At 36.1% G+C, this 14,400-nt stretch overlaps 1 protein-coding gene across 1 annotated transcript in view; it reads left to right on the top strand.

The window, feature by feature from the left end:
• SUCLG2 (succinate-CoA ligase GDP-forming subunit beta) overlaps positions 1-14,400 on the top strand; it is a 112,824-nt gene that overhangs the window by 55,546 nt on the left and 42,878 nt on the right. Inside the window, exons 5-9 of the mRNA XM_035337725.1 lie at positions 2,084-2,236; positions 3,223-3,312; positions 6,229-6,325; positions 9,959-10,120; positions 10,844-10,986. Coding sequence (XP_035193616.1) covers positions 2,084-2,236; positions 3,223-3,312; positions 6,229-6,325; positions 9,959-10,120; positions 10,844-10,986 — 645 coding nt within the window. The remainder of the gene's footprint in view (positions 1-2,083; positions 2,237-3,222; positions 3,313-6,228; positions 6,326-9,958; positions 10,121-10,843; positions 10,987-14,400) is intronic.

Below are 14,400 nucleotides of genomic sequence, written 5' to 3'. Positions count from 1 at the left end.
TGTTTTCTTAGTTGTCTCCTTTACCCTAGTTTTCCTTAGTCCGCTTTGAACGGTTGCTTGTTTGAGCTATTTCTTTACATTACCCCATATTCCATGAATGAGGAAAGATAAAAGTAGAAAGAAGCAAAATTACTATAAAGAGTATCTTTTCCAAGTCAAAACACAATAAAGAAATAGCATCTTTCCTTGCATTCGGAGCAAGATAGTTTCATTTAATTCCTTGTCTCTTACTTTTTTTTTTTTCTGTTCTGTTGAGATGTACAACCTGGCAGAAGGTAAGCACATTATTTCTTATGTACTCAGGAGTAGAATGTCAAAAAAGCGACTTGGGTGAAAGTATAGTGCATCTTTCTTGTTTATAGTCCTTGAACTATGAAAACCCCAGAAGTATTTACTTGATGGAACACATCTCGCTGGGTAGGCAGAGTTTTAAGACTGCAGGTGTGTGCATGCTTCTTGCATCTCTGGAGTTTGAACTGCTGACTGATAGAATGAATTTCACCTTATCTTTTGTTCAGAGTGATGATCTTTGTCTACCGTCATTTTTCAAAACTGTCACCTGATAAACAGACCACAATAAAAAGACATTGCCATTTAATCCTTTTTAATTATATTAATCTTAAGGAAATATTTTTTTCCTGATTTCCTCTGCTTCCATTGAAAGATAATGAAATAGTAACGATGCTTAAGAGATTGGTTGTCAGAGGGAGAAGCCGTAGTGCAAATTAAAGTGCAGGTGTGACTGCTCAGCTTCCAGGTTGAAAAGCAAAACTGTTGTCCTAGAGCAGAGCTCTAGCAGTGCATAGCAGAGCTACAGTCTGTGCACCTGAGATTATGGCACCTGTTACGATTGTAAGGAACAATTAGTAATGATCATATGCAGATGTTTTTTAAAATGAAGAACATTTGGGGAAATTTGGTATTCTTCCATCAAAACCTACATTTTTTGAGACCCTTTCCAACAATAAAACTACCTAGTTTCTAGAATTGCTTTCACAGTTATTGTTAAACTACTGCTAAAATCACAGTTCAGATAGAGAGGAGGGCATAGTTATTGTAATACTGAAATGGAAAGGACTTTGACTTTTGGCATAATTTTGGGAGGAGAGAAAAAAATGTAATGAATTTACATGGGCCGTTCCCCCTCAATGTGAGTACTTGTAGATTCAAAACATGTAGGACTTGAATAATTCTTTTGTTATATGCAGAAGTATCTGTCAGATATTGGTACAAAATGGCTCTGTAGTTTATAGTGATACATAAAAATGAGTAGCTTTTTTGGAAGAACAAATTCTTGTGTTTTTAGAATGTGCCAATATCTGAGGGTGCACATCTGCTTGTCTCTAAGGTGAAAGTACAAAGCTGGATGGCACAATTAGCTGTATCCTCATTTCTTTAAGAAATATTTAGGCAGGGCAGGAATCCAGTGATAAGATTCTAAGTGTAGGAGGTGGCCTTCTGTGAGAAGGAGGTAGAGAGTTTAAGCTTGAGGCTTTGCTGGTAAGGAGTGGCACTATTGATGGGGTGCATCAGAAGGCCAACATACGCCCTTACACGTGTGTGATTCGCAAGACCAGTCCCTTGTGACTCAAATTTTTCAGGGGGCAACATGTTAAAGTGCTTGTACGGAATGAAAAGGTATTGTGGAGGGGTTTTTGCAGCAGCTCTGATTCTCTTGGAAAAATCAGCACTAGGTTCCCAGTTTGCAGTGTTTATTGAATATGAGAATAGCAGCATCAGGGGAGTCTCTCATTTAGGGTGAGGAGATTTATTGAAAAAAAATCACTGGGTTATATTATCTTGTAAAAGCAATGGAACAAATTTCTTTTCAGGAGAGCAAGTATCAAACTGCTGCTTTTTAAGGCTTAGAAGAAAATGTGAGCCACAATGTTCTGTGCTTGCTCATAGCAGATGGAAATACTGTCTCTTACTGGTTCTGTTAATTTGTACTTTCTATTACATCGCAAAAGATTTTAGCGCATTGACACATCAATGAATTAAAACTGTGTTCAGATTAGGTGTAACCAGCTAGATGGATCAGTCAGAAATGTTCTGTTTTCTTCTCCTCTGTATTGATTTTTAGGTGATGGTTGCAGAAGCGCTGAATATTTCAAGGGAAACATACTTTGCAATTTTGATGGACAGAGCCTGCAATGGACCTGTTATGGTTGGCAGTCCACAGGGTGGTGTTGATATAGAAGAAGTTGCAGTTACTAGCCCAGAACTTATCTTTAAGGTATTGAAATGATATTTAAGATTCAACATTTTCCTTATCAGTTATTGAAAATATTATATGCAATTTTTCCTTCTTTTTCCATTTACCCTAATTCTGTGTGCAGAAAGATAGCAAGAACCACAGAAACTGTATTAATCTAAATAAGAGTCCAGACCTGTCATCTAGTAAACGATAAAGTGTGTATAACATCTGATTTTGTCAGTATACATGTCTGCAGCTTGGTTAGAAAGAGCTTAAATTTGGCTTTTAATGTGTTACGTTGAGTTTAACATATGAAATATTTTTTGAGTGATCTGGTGTGTCACCTTCAGGCAGGTACACAGTTCTTTGACAAGTGGGTCACTGCCAATGTGATGATTGTTTCTGTGTTTTTTTCTAACTGACATAGTCGTTAATTATTTCTTAGTACCTGGATGACTTTTGCATCTGAAATACAGCTGTTATAACTGCTTTCTTAATAATGACTACATTTAAGTTTGTTTTTTTATATATATATTACTGTATCATGGTAATGAGTACTCAAGCTATTCGTCTGGGAAAATAATTGATACAAATAAGTGTAATTATTCAAAAAAATATAAAAATATTTAATGTGCATTTTAAAAATATATAAACTTCACAGTGTTATTGGGCAGTGACACCATTGCTTTGAAAATATTCCAGAAGATGTCATAAAAATTAACAGACTAAATATTCGTCAACGCCATCTGTACAGTAATTAAAAGTGAAAACTGGTGTCACATTGTCTTGTCAGCATGCCACCCTGAAGAATTATATATTTTTTGGAAGGACTGTTTCATAGATAGTGTGGTAATTATAACATACCCTATAGGCAGCTGCTATAGCCTCAGTCTCAGAGAAGTTTTGGCAAACAGCCATATTTTAATTACTAATTTGCAAATATATACTAAGTGTTTTCCTTTTGAAGTTAAAAATCTCCATTCAGATTGCATAAATATAACTAAATATTCATATTATTGTTACAGGAGGAAATAGATATTTTTCAAGGCATTCAAGATCGTCAAGCATTGCAGATGGCAAAAAATTTGGGTTTCAAAGGACCTTTACAGCAGCAGGTGACTTGACTCTACTCCCTCAGTTTTTACTGAAGACATTTTAGCTCAGCTGTATGGTAATGCTTTCCAAACATACACGAGAGGCTAAATTTTTATTAGACCAAGAGCATTTTGACATTTTAAATGCTAACTTGCCCCCATATAATTGTCACCGGGATTTACGAATTTGATTAAGGACCTTACTGTTCCAAACTAAATGTCCTTTGGCTTTGAAGCAATTGGTGATACCACGCAGGAGTATTTTATTTCATTGGAATTTCAGTAGAACGCAGTGCATTACACGGGTACATCTTTTTTTTGGAAGATCTGGCCCTTAACATAGGGAAGTGTATCTTTTTGTGTAACTGAAGCTTTTTTTATTACTTCAACTCAAAATAAAACCAAAAGGCTACCAGCTTATCTTTTCAGTATCTCTTTATATATATTGGAATTCCACATAGGACATAGGTATGCAAGGTATTTTGCCTTTATGAATAATTCTGCAGAGAAAAATAAAAAAAAAAAGTGTGTTTAATTTAACTCGGATAACTGGAAAACAGATACAATATTTAGCTACTTTTGCCTGTTCTTTTTCCATAGTATCAAACTGCCATTTTTGTAGAATTCCTTTATTTTTAATTCAGCAGTTTTAATTATTTTCTATCCTGATTGCGCAATTAACAAACGCATAATCATTAAGTTGATGAACACACATTTGAAGAGTTAGCTGTATATTTAATGAGGAGAAATGATTTTGTAGAACCTTTCAACCCTTGAACAGTTCTGGTACTTAATAATTAACAACTATACATGGACTTTTCAACAATACATTTAAATAATGCTGCAGTGCATGCATTTCTTTCCTTATGCTATCAACTCCTCAAAGGAATTCACTGAATCATAGGGATGTAGTTTTTATTCAGATTAATTCTAGTATTTGCTTATGTATTCAGTACTCCATGGCTGGGATTTTATGCTTTGCCTTGAAGAGGCTTGAGAAAGGGAAATGGTGACATTAAACTGCCTGATTCAGAGAGGTGCTGAAAGATAGAGCAGCATGTAATAAAACTTAAGTGATTTTGGTGATCTGCTGAAATTACAACAGCATGCTGGGGCAGCAACAGTTTTTCAGGTTGCCCAGATTATCTGTGGGATGCATGGTGGGACTCTGTCCCTAGCATAACTGTGATAGCCATACCAATGTGGTATTAGGATAGTTTGTCAATTGGACTGTCCGTGCCAAGGAAACTGCTGCCTTGGTGGGTACAGGTTTATAACTCTGATAAATTTTTAAAGTCAAAACCACTGAGAATGCTTGAGCTGATAATAACTTTGCAGCAGGGAAGACTTCATAAGCAATTTGTATGCTCCTTCCAAAGTATAACTCTTTAAAGAGTCTTAGGCGTGCTGGTCAGAAGGGACCTCTGGAGGTCAGCTAGTGTAGTCTTCAGCTCAAACTGGGGCCATTGCAAACATAAGATCTCATCAGCTGTGACTTTGTCTAACCAAGCCCTGAAAGCCTCCAAGACAGATGTTCCCTGACCGTAGTAGTCAGTCTTCTCCAGTGTTGCAGAACCTGCCTAGTGAAAAGGTTTTTTTTTTTTTTTTTTTTTTTTTTTTTCTAATGTTCAGTTTGAACCTCCCCAACACACAGCTTGTGACTGTTGTGTCTTTTTTGTATCGTCTGCCTCCAGTGAGAAGTGTTCAGTTCCTTATCTTTGTAGCTGCTCTTCACCATAGTTAGAGGCTGCTGTTGAGTTGACCCTCAGCATCCTCTTCACCAGAGTGTGCAAGCCCAGCTCCCTCCGCCTCTCATTGTGGGTCGTGTGTTGTAGGCCCAGAGCTGTTTGGGGAGCCTTCTACGTAACCCGGTCTACTTTCTCCACATCTTTTTGCCTGGGAGTGAGGGACCCAAAACTGGACGTAGCACTCCAGGTGCAGCCTTGTCATTGCTGAGTCGAAGGGAGTAGGGACATTCCTTAACCTGCCGATCATGTCCTTCCTGATGTAGTGCTGCATTGGGGTTGAGTCTTTTCACTTGTAATGTTTTCTCTTAGGCATGAAGTTGTGGGAGAAAACTGACTTCTGATTTTCATTCTCATTCACTTTGCTAATACGAAAAGTCCCACATACTTTTGGTTTGTATACTTCAGTTAAATGATCACTAATGAAGGAACAAATTTGAAGGGTTCTTTATTAGGATACTTCTTCATCTGCAAACTCATTTCAGCTAATAGCTTGTCACTGTGTAATGAACCAAAGAGATTTTTTTAATGCAAGTTCATGTTGCTGTTGTTGAAGGCTAAACTGTTCTTTTAATGGAAGAATGTCATATGAACAAATGATTTGGACGTTTATAGTCAGTCTCAATACTTTGGCCCCAAACCAGTCGGTGGGAGAGAGATGGCGAGGAGCAATAAGGAACAAGCAAGAGTATACTTTAGGGAATAAACGAGCATGCTTCTGACACAATTTCTTCAAGAAAACATTTGAGTGATGTAGGAAGAAGAAACGTGTATTTTTTTCTATAGTCACTTGTGTGCACGTAGTGCTTTATGGTTTCTGGAATTTAGACTTATTAACGTGTATGCAACTTAGATCTCAGCATATTGGAGAACGTGTCGTTATGAACTGTTAGGCACTTTTAAAATTAAAGTTGTCTGTGGTAATCGTGCTGTTTATTTTGTAGAAAATCCCTAGTTCATATAGTCTTTAAATGAGCACTTACTAAATGTTATGCAGTATCATATTGCCACATTATAGCTATTTTAGATAGTATGTAAATAGGATTAAGAAAAACAGAAATAAAAGCTGTAATTATGTAGAGCTAGTGCAATTTAATACATTAACAATAATCAATAATGGTTTGCCTTTGCCTTGAAAACTTTAACTTTTATTTTTCTGTGTGGTAACTGTAAATTGCTTGATCAAATTTAGGCAGCAGATCAAATTAAGAAGCTGTATAATCTTTTCTTGAAAATTGATGCCACTCAGGTTGAAGTGAATCCCTTTGGTGAAACTCCAGAAGGGCAAGGTAAGAAATTAAAGAGTTATAATGCATTCATTTGTTTCCTTTATTTATGCAAACTATAAATTAAATTGCATGAAAGGCTGTAGCAGCAGCTTTGCATTAATTTCATTTTGTAATGTAATTTAAGCAATATTCATAAATATTCCCATGGCAGATTTTACATTTCAATACCTTTTGTTATTTCATCCAAATACTGGAAGTATCTGCTTCTACATGTTATGCGTGGTGAGAAACATCAACATTCTCTGCTCTATTTGTATGAAGTTGATTTTTCTTATTATTTTTATTTTATTGTTAATACTGCTAGAATTATTGAGGTTGTGGAAAAAGAAATCTGTTATTTTAGATTTGTAAACATATGCACTCATGATTTAAACTTACCTACGACTCTATAACATACCAGAGCACAGGAGAAATTCCAGCTGGAACTGACACTTGGCTGCATCCTTTGAGAAGAAAAAGGTTAATTGATCTGTTTCTACGATGAATACAGGTCCAAGAAAGTATAGGGTAAATAAAAGGAATTTTATTTAGCATTTACATTGTTCTGCTAGTTAGTTTTCTAGAAACTAAGCAGCCTTCTCTGTTCATTTGAGGCACCATATTAATGTGCACATTGAATCAATAGTTTCTGCATTGTAAACCTCACTCAATTTAATAAATGAGACTCAAATTCTCACCAGCTAATTCTAACTTCATTGGTTCTTATCCAATTTGTGAAACGTACTGGGGGACAAACAAAAAGCCCTGCTGTTGACCAGTACAGTTCTATTACAGAGGCTGCATTTTAAACAGAAATGGAAAAAATTACCTTCAGAGCCCAATAGGTTATTGTTTTTCCCTAATGGATATAGATCCATTAGCCTCGTTAGAACCAGTTGGGAATGAGATGAGAAAGACATTTCCATTTTGTGTTGTACAGTGAAGTTAAAGCACAACAATGACATAGTGCCTTGTAAAATTAATAAGTCTGAATTTTCAAGTGCAACACATGATACTTATTTTTATGTTTGAGGATGGATGAGACCTTTAAAATAGGTTCACCAAAATTGCTGGAATATTCCTTCAGGTAATGATCATCACTTCAAAACAAATCACTGAGAGCATCTGGCCAACACAGAAGGGAAATTGGTAGACTAGTAGAGCAAGTGAAGGAAGGAATGGTTAGGAATGAGAAGAAACAAAACTTTTGGTCCTAAAAGATGATGTACATGACCACAGTGACAGTAAATTTGAACCCTTGCTTGAGGCAGCACTTTGAAAAAAGTGAACTGATTTGGTTAAATTGCCAAATTAGCTTTTAATGAATGGCTATTGATAGTAGGCAGGGCGTAATTTGAAGGATGCTGGTGGGAGTTTTTATGCTCCTTTCATCCTTTTCTATAAGGATTCTTCCCATGTGTTTTGCATCCAGGAAGCTGAGGAGCAGAAACAGAGGTTTCAAGCTGTGAAAGCCATCTAACTGGCAGACATACACAGATAGCATCCCGTTTTTGTTTTTTTTTTTCTTGCTAGCAGTTTTTTCCATTTGAAGTGTCTTAAAGAAGAATAAAGATAAAACAAATGGAAGAACATTTCAGTAGCTTAATGCAGTTATTTCTAATGATAAAATAAGTCTGTACAAAGACCATTATTCCTGTCAAAGTAATGGTTAAGACGGATTTATTTCTTGCTGTGCTTTCTGTTTTTCACTTGTGCGAATTTCCATCAGAAAATGCATTGTCTTATGTATTTCCTTTTGTTTAATTCTGTCTCAAATTCCTTTTGTTAACACTGTCGGGTCAAAAGCCAGTAACTGCAAGTTTCTTTTCTTTTTCTTTTCTTTTCTTCTTTTTGGTTTGTTTGTTCTCAATGTAAGCTGTTGAATTGGCATATGACATAAATCCTCTACACTGCTAACAAAACCAACAGAAATACTCCATGAATATGTGTTGGAGCTTTCTTTGATATTTGTTCAAAAGAAAAATTCATTTGTAAAATCTATCATGCATGTAACAATGTGCTTTTGATGGTGAGAATGGTTTGATAAGTATTACTAGGTGTTTTTTCTGCTGCTTTGTACAGCATGGTCTTTGTTAAAGATGAATGTTCTGTAGAAATGAGATTCTATTACTGTGTCATTGAGGATGTTCATGTCTAAGGTAAACTTAGGGTTCTGAAAATTCATTTTTTCTCTAGTTTTGAGTTGTTTTAGCAATTTAAGGAACTGAAAGCTTGAAGAGAAAAAGTGGTACAGGTCTCGGTTTGTTGTTAACCAAAACTGGATGCAAGGTATTTCTCCTTTTGGCAATTTTCCACACAGTGAGTGCCAAGGCAAGATCAAGACTCTTTCAATAGAATTTTATTATATGTGAAAACTCATGAATAGTTTTCTGAAACTAAAGTTGTGAAACTAAATTTGATCCTGTTCTAATTTAATCCGGTATTGGCTACAAGTCAAAGGTATTTGAAAAGGAAAGCAAAACAAACAACAACAGTGATTGAGACTTTGTCTTTTGCATGCTTAGATATTTTCTCCAAAGTTAAGCAGTTGTATCTTGACACTGAGAAAAGATTGTGTGTTCAGTTATTTTACTTGAGGAGTATCGGTATCAAATTTTCTTTGTTACTGGCTTCTAATTGCCCGTACAATGCCCGTGAGTAGGTGCACACATACCATGTATGTATTTCAAAGCAATGCAAATCAAAGTACAACAGAAAGGAAAGCTGTACTAGATTCTGGATGCAGCATTGAAAGGCATTTAGATCTGACTGGTTTGCTTTGAAAAATCAACTATGCTGCAGTTAGTAATTATCTGAATCTAGTACAACCCAAATTACTTAAATAGTCTTATATAGAGTCTATAAATAGTCTTATATAGTCTTATATTTACTTAAAACACTTTAATCTAAGGAGATGTTTGCTTATGCAAGCCCATAAAAATAATGAGTTAGTAAATACGCAAATTACCAGTTTACTCTGCATGCATTATTATGCCTACTACCTAGTCTTTGGTATTGATTATTTAATATAGCCAGGTGTAGCTATTTTTAAACTTATTTTTTCAACCGTAGTGGATGTTGACATAAAAATCATGTTTTGATAATTTTTTTATGTATATAGTTTTAAAGTTGTTTTAATCTAGGTCTTTGGGAAATAATGTTTGAATAGCTCATACTATTAAAAAATAAAAATATGGCTAAGGAGAAAAACTTTGTACTACTCACCTATAAATACGATTGCGTGTTACCAAGCATTGTTTTGGATTGCTAGTCTGTTATCTTTTATATCTGTTGACTTTCCAAAATATTGAGAGTAGACTGTCTTACAAAATTCCTGCAGACCACCTCTCCAAATCATAAAACCTGTGTTCATAACTTAGGGGCACTTTGTTTAAAGCAAACATAGAAGACCGTCCTGTGACAAAGGCATATAGCTGTGGAGTGTGGAGGCACTTGTTCTACCTTTTCTTAGTATAGGATTTAAGAAACGCTTGCCCTTTTTGTGCTGAAATCAGTGCAGAAACTTCATCATCAAACCCTAAGGACCTCTTTCCCCCTCCATCCTGTAGAAGTCAGCAATAACAGTAATATTTCAGAAGCTCTGTCTAACTGTAATTTCTAAATGCCTGTATGCTTTATTTTTTTTTTCTTTAGTGGTTTGCTTTGATGCCAAGATAAACTTTGATGACAATGCAGAATTTAGGCAAAAAGAAATATTTGCTATGGATGACAAGTCTGAAAATGAGCCTATAGAGAATGAAGCTGCCAAATATGACTTAAAATATATAGGACTGGATGGAAATATTGCTTGCTTTGGTAAGAACAAATAAATCCAAAAAAAATTAGAAGACAAATTCATACTTGTTCAATGTATAGACTTTGTTGAAATTCTGACATTCAATCCACCTGTGATGCCAGTTTATTTTGCTGAGGCTGTCTGCCCTTCCAGAAGTTCTTGCAGGACTGAAACAAATTGTGTTGAAGATGTGGTTAAGGCTGCAGCAGGCAGACAGGGCATACGGGTTGTCAAAGAGAAGACAGGCTGAATGGGGAGCCTTTGGGGTTTCTATATTTTGAGCTGATTCAATTGATCTTTCCAGTAAATAAAACACAAAAAGACATTAAAATTTGATTTGTTTTAAGGAATGTGTCTATGTTACTCAGAAGGCACTTCGAAAGCTTGTGTATAAAGCAAGATATTCCCTCTTACAAATAAATATCAACCTTAATTTCCCTTTAAGATAAGTTTCTGAAAAAGCTCCTTGGTTATTAAAGGAAAATAACATTTATTATTTTATTTTTCTGAAGTTTCTGTAAGATAGAAATTAATCTTGGGTTTAGAAGAGACAACAAAAACATGACTTGTTTTAGAAAACATTCAGAGTTCATGTTGCTTAAATGTGGGCTCCAACCATGAATCTAGAAGATACTGGTAATGCATTACAGTTGATTCAGTGAGTAGCAGTGAGATTTTCACATGAACGTTAAAAAAATATATGTTTTTAATCCTTTTCACAAATCACATGTTTCCAACTACAGTGAATGGGGCTGGCCTTGCAATGGCAACTTGTGATATAATATCCTTGAATGGTGGAAAGCCAGCCAACTTCCTGGATCTCGGTGGAGGTGTGAAAGAAGCACAGGTGTATCAAGCATTCAAACTGCTGACTGCTGATCCAAAGGTAAAATAATAATAATAAAAAAATAAATTGATTTAGGACAGGAAGCTTCCCTGTGGAATACAGTTGTGTTATAGATCTATGTATATAGTATGCTGAAAATACAGCTAACAGTGTAAAGATAGAGGATGAGTTATTCAAGGAATGGTTGGAAAAGAAAATGATTTCACTGAGCCAATGGATCAACTTTTCAGTTCCTAATCCACACGTGGGTTTGCTAATCAGCCTTGAATGGGCACTTTTTCAAGGCAGTTCAACAAAGAAATGCAGTTGTGATATTGTTGGGCATTGCATTGCTGACCTTTGAGCGTCTGGCTCCTAAAGGGGAATTCGTGAGGATACTTAGATGCTTAAAATGTAATTCCTAAGAGTGTACTGCCACAGTAAGTCAGAAGGAAAAATTGAGTTAAGCAAAACATTAATTCCTTGAGGTTTCTACAATATCTGTTTCTACGCTACAGGATATTTAGTGTTTAATTAACATTCACAGGCTGCTATCCTACATGGTGCACTCTTTCTTTTGCAGATGGAGGTGCAGTATCTCTTTTCTTGAACAGGACAAGACTTGAGCCTGTGTGTGATGAGCAGAAGTTATTTCTAGAGATGCATGGTAGTGTGCTGAGGTCATTGGTCCCTGTTTGCAGACAGAAGCAGAATAGCTACTGAGAGAATACTGATCAGGTGTAGGCACTGGAGTGGTGCCAGCTGACCAGCCTTGCCAACGTGGAGTTATGCTGTTGTGTAGCTGGGACTGAAGTTGCCATAGATTTTTCTTTTACTAATGTAAATCTGTCAAAGGGCTTCGGTCATCTTATCCATCTCCTGCACCTAAGCATCTTTAGTGAAGTCCCAATTTCAACATTTTTCTTGTGCTTCCATCCCCTGTGGTTTTGTTTTTTTTATAATATAAACTCATCTAAATACCACCTTTGTATGAAAATTGCATCATATAATTATATATCCTGGGCAGTGGTAAGTGACAAAATATAATTTTCCAAATAGAGGGGGATATTGTTTCTAGCAACATTTCAAGGCAGCAACATTTCAAAGAAGAATCCAGAACAAAATCTACCATACAAACGAAACTCATGTAGACTTTATTGAAAAGCCTTAGCAGTTGCAACTCTTCTTGTATGTTTCTAAGGTATGTGGTACTTTGATGCCTCAACTTTACTAGTAGAGAGTCATCTACTAGAGAGTCATTTACAAGATTTCAAACATTTTTCCTGGATCGTTTTACAGTTTCATAGACCTGGGTAGTGCTGACCTTCTGTTTGTAGAGGTCTAGGTTTATGCTGTTCCCAAGACCCTCAGGAAGAAAACTTCTTGTCTTACTCTACTTAGTGATCTTACGGACTTCAAATTACTAACGTGTCTAAAAGAACATAGACCTGAAGAAATCAAGAAGCAAGATACCTTGTCGAGGGCAGAAGGGAGGAAGCAGGATGAGACTTGAGATACATTCTGGAATGTATAATAGTTTCCTTCATTGTCTGAAGCTAGTAGACACTGTTATACTTGCATTCATTTGCCTGAATTCTAGATATTCCCAGAACGTTAAGAAAAGATTTGTGTTGTTCTACACTGTATGCTTGGTATGATAATCAATGTTTGGCTGAGATATAATTTAGTTCTGAAACTTGTATTAGTGGTGGAGAAGCAGGTGTGGTAAAGTCTTAGATATGCAACTTAGCTGATGATTATGACTATGCTAAATAAGTTTTTTCTGTCTGCTACAGCACAAACAGCAGGTATTAATTTTGATGATGAAAATGAGTTTAAACAATCTTAAAAAGAAAAGAAAAAAAGGACATTTCCATAGTTCTTATCTGTATGACATCTACATATCCAGCTTTTGACTTGTGAATCCTCCTTCTATTCCTCCTTCTATTCTATATTCTCCTATTTAACACTAGCAGCTTTAACTAGGAAGAGTGAAGCTGTGCTAATTGGGACAGTGGAGGCAAAGCAAAAGGTAGCATGGAAAAGACCTGAAAAAGTCACTTATGCTTGTGTCTATGTAACCATGTATAGTTGTGCCATTTCTGGCTTTGACTGGCCCAAAATGTAGAAGGCTTAGTCTAAATACAGCATAACTCATTCCTCATTCATTCCTCTCTTCCTTTTTTTTTTTTTTCCACATCTTTTCTACATGGAGAAAAAATCACAGGACAGCCCTGTTTCATTTATTTTCTGTTTGTTCTCTGTATTGTGCTCCAGGATGAAGGGTGAGGATGATTGCTGAGAGTCCCACTGGACTCTGCTATTTGGAGTGGTGTAGGGAAAGGAGGGTGCTTATGAAAGCTTTCTCCTCTAGGAATGTAGCTCACAGCAAACTGGGATGTACGTACACAAGTGACAGCATTGTCAGCTGCATTTTTGTGGAGATTTATTACCATTGTCCATTTTTAAGTTATTAACTAGTTATCCTGAGTCTAGCCCTGGACATGTCCAGTCATACCACAGCTCTTCCTGCTGAGAGGCTTGCCAGGTTTAAAAAAGTCATTTCTGAAGTGGTTGTCATCAGCCCTTTCGGTTCAAGCACTTTTACCTTATTTTATGTCATTGTGATCATCAGCTATACTGTTCCGTTTGCACTTGACTTCAGGTGAAAAATGTCTCTTAATGGTAGTTGAAGAGTATGTACAAAATGAAATCAGGATTCCCGAAGGTATGCTGATATCCCAGTATGTAATAGGAGGCTAACAACGCTGGCAGTTGTACCCGGCTAACATCAAAGCACTCGTAGCTTTTCTTACTGCTCTGCAGTTGAATGTTAATATATGCTTACAAACTATTAAAAATAAGCATTCTATGTTTTGTTTCGTTCTGCTCAGAAAACATGATAAATGTCCATTATTTCCTCTTTCCACGTACTGTGTCCATTAGTTACATAAGATAATTGAATGAATCCTCTCTTTTCTTAACTAATGCTAGGTTTTCAGTCCCGTAAGTCAGTCTAATTGCTATGTTGTCTAATGTCGCATTCACAGTTTGTATCTGGTCAGTAATTTCCCTGTGACCTGTAACCTGATTCCTACTTTATTTGAGAATATAAAAACTTACTCTGGGGAACTCTGAAGCCAATTAATTGTTGTCAATGTCTCCAGAAACATGGAGCCTCTGAGGGGTGAGTAAACAAGCTACCAGTCTGCAGGGCTCTAATATGGAGAAGCACTGATTCGAGTTCTGCTGAAATATGGCACTGGCAGAATTAAGGACATTGCAAGAGAAGACCTCTTCCAGAAGGAAATGTTCAACAGCTGCACTTTGAAATAGATTTCTTTCTCTCTCTAGTTGTCTTTAATACAAAATAGACATTTTAAAGTAAAAGTAAAAATAAAATAAAACACAGGTATGCCATGATTTTATTTAGTAAAGTTGGGGGATACTGTTTGTGAGAAAACTGAAGATGTT

This window comes from Oxyura jamaicensis, chromosome 12 (genome assembly GCF_011077185.1).
Source record: "Oxyura jamaicensis isolate SHBP4307 breed ruddy duck chromosome 12, BPBGC_Ojam_1.0, whole genome shotgun sequence".
In the NCBI taxonomy this organism is placed as follows: domain Eukaryota; kingdom Metazoa; phylum Chordata; class Aves; order Anseriformes; family Anatidae; genus Oxyura; species Oxyura jamaicensis.
This window is presented reverse-complemented; position numbering and strand designations above follow the sequence as displayed.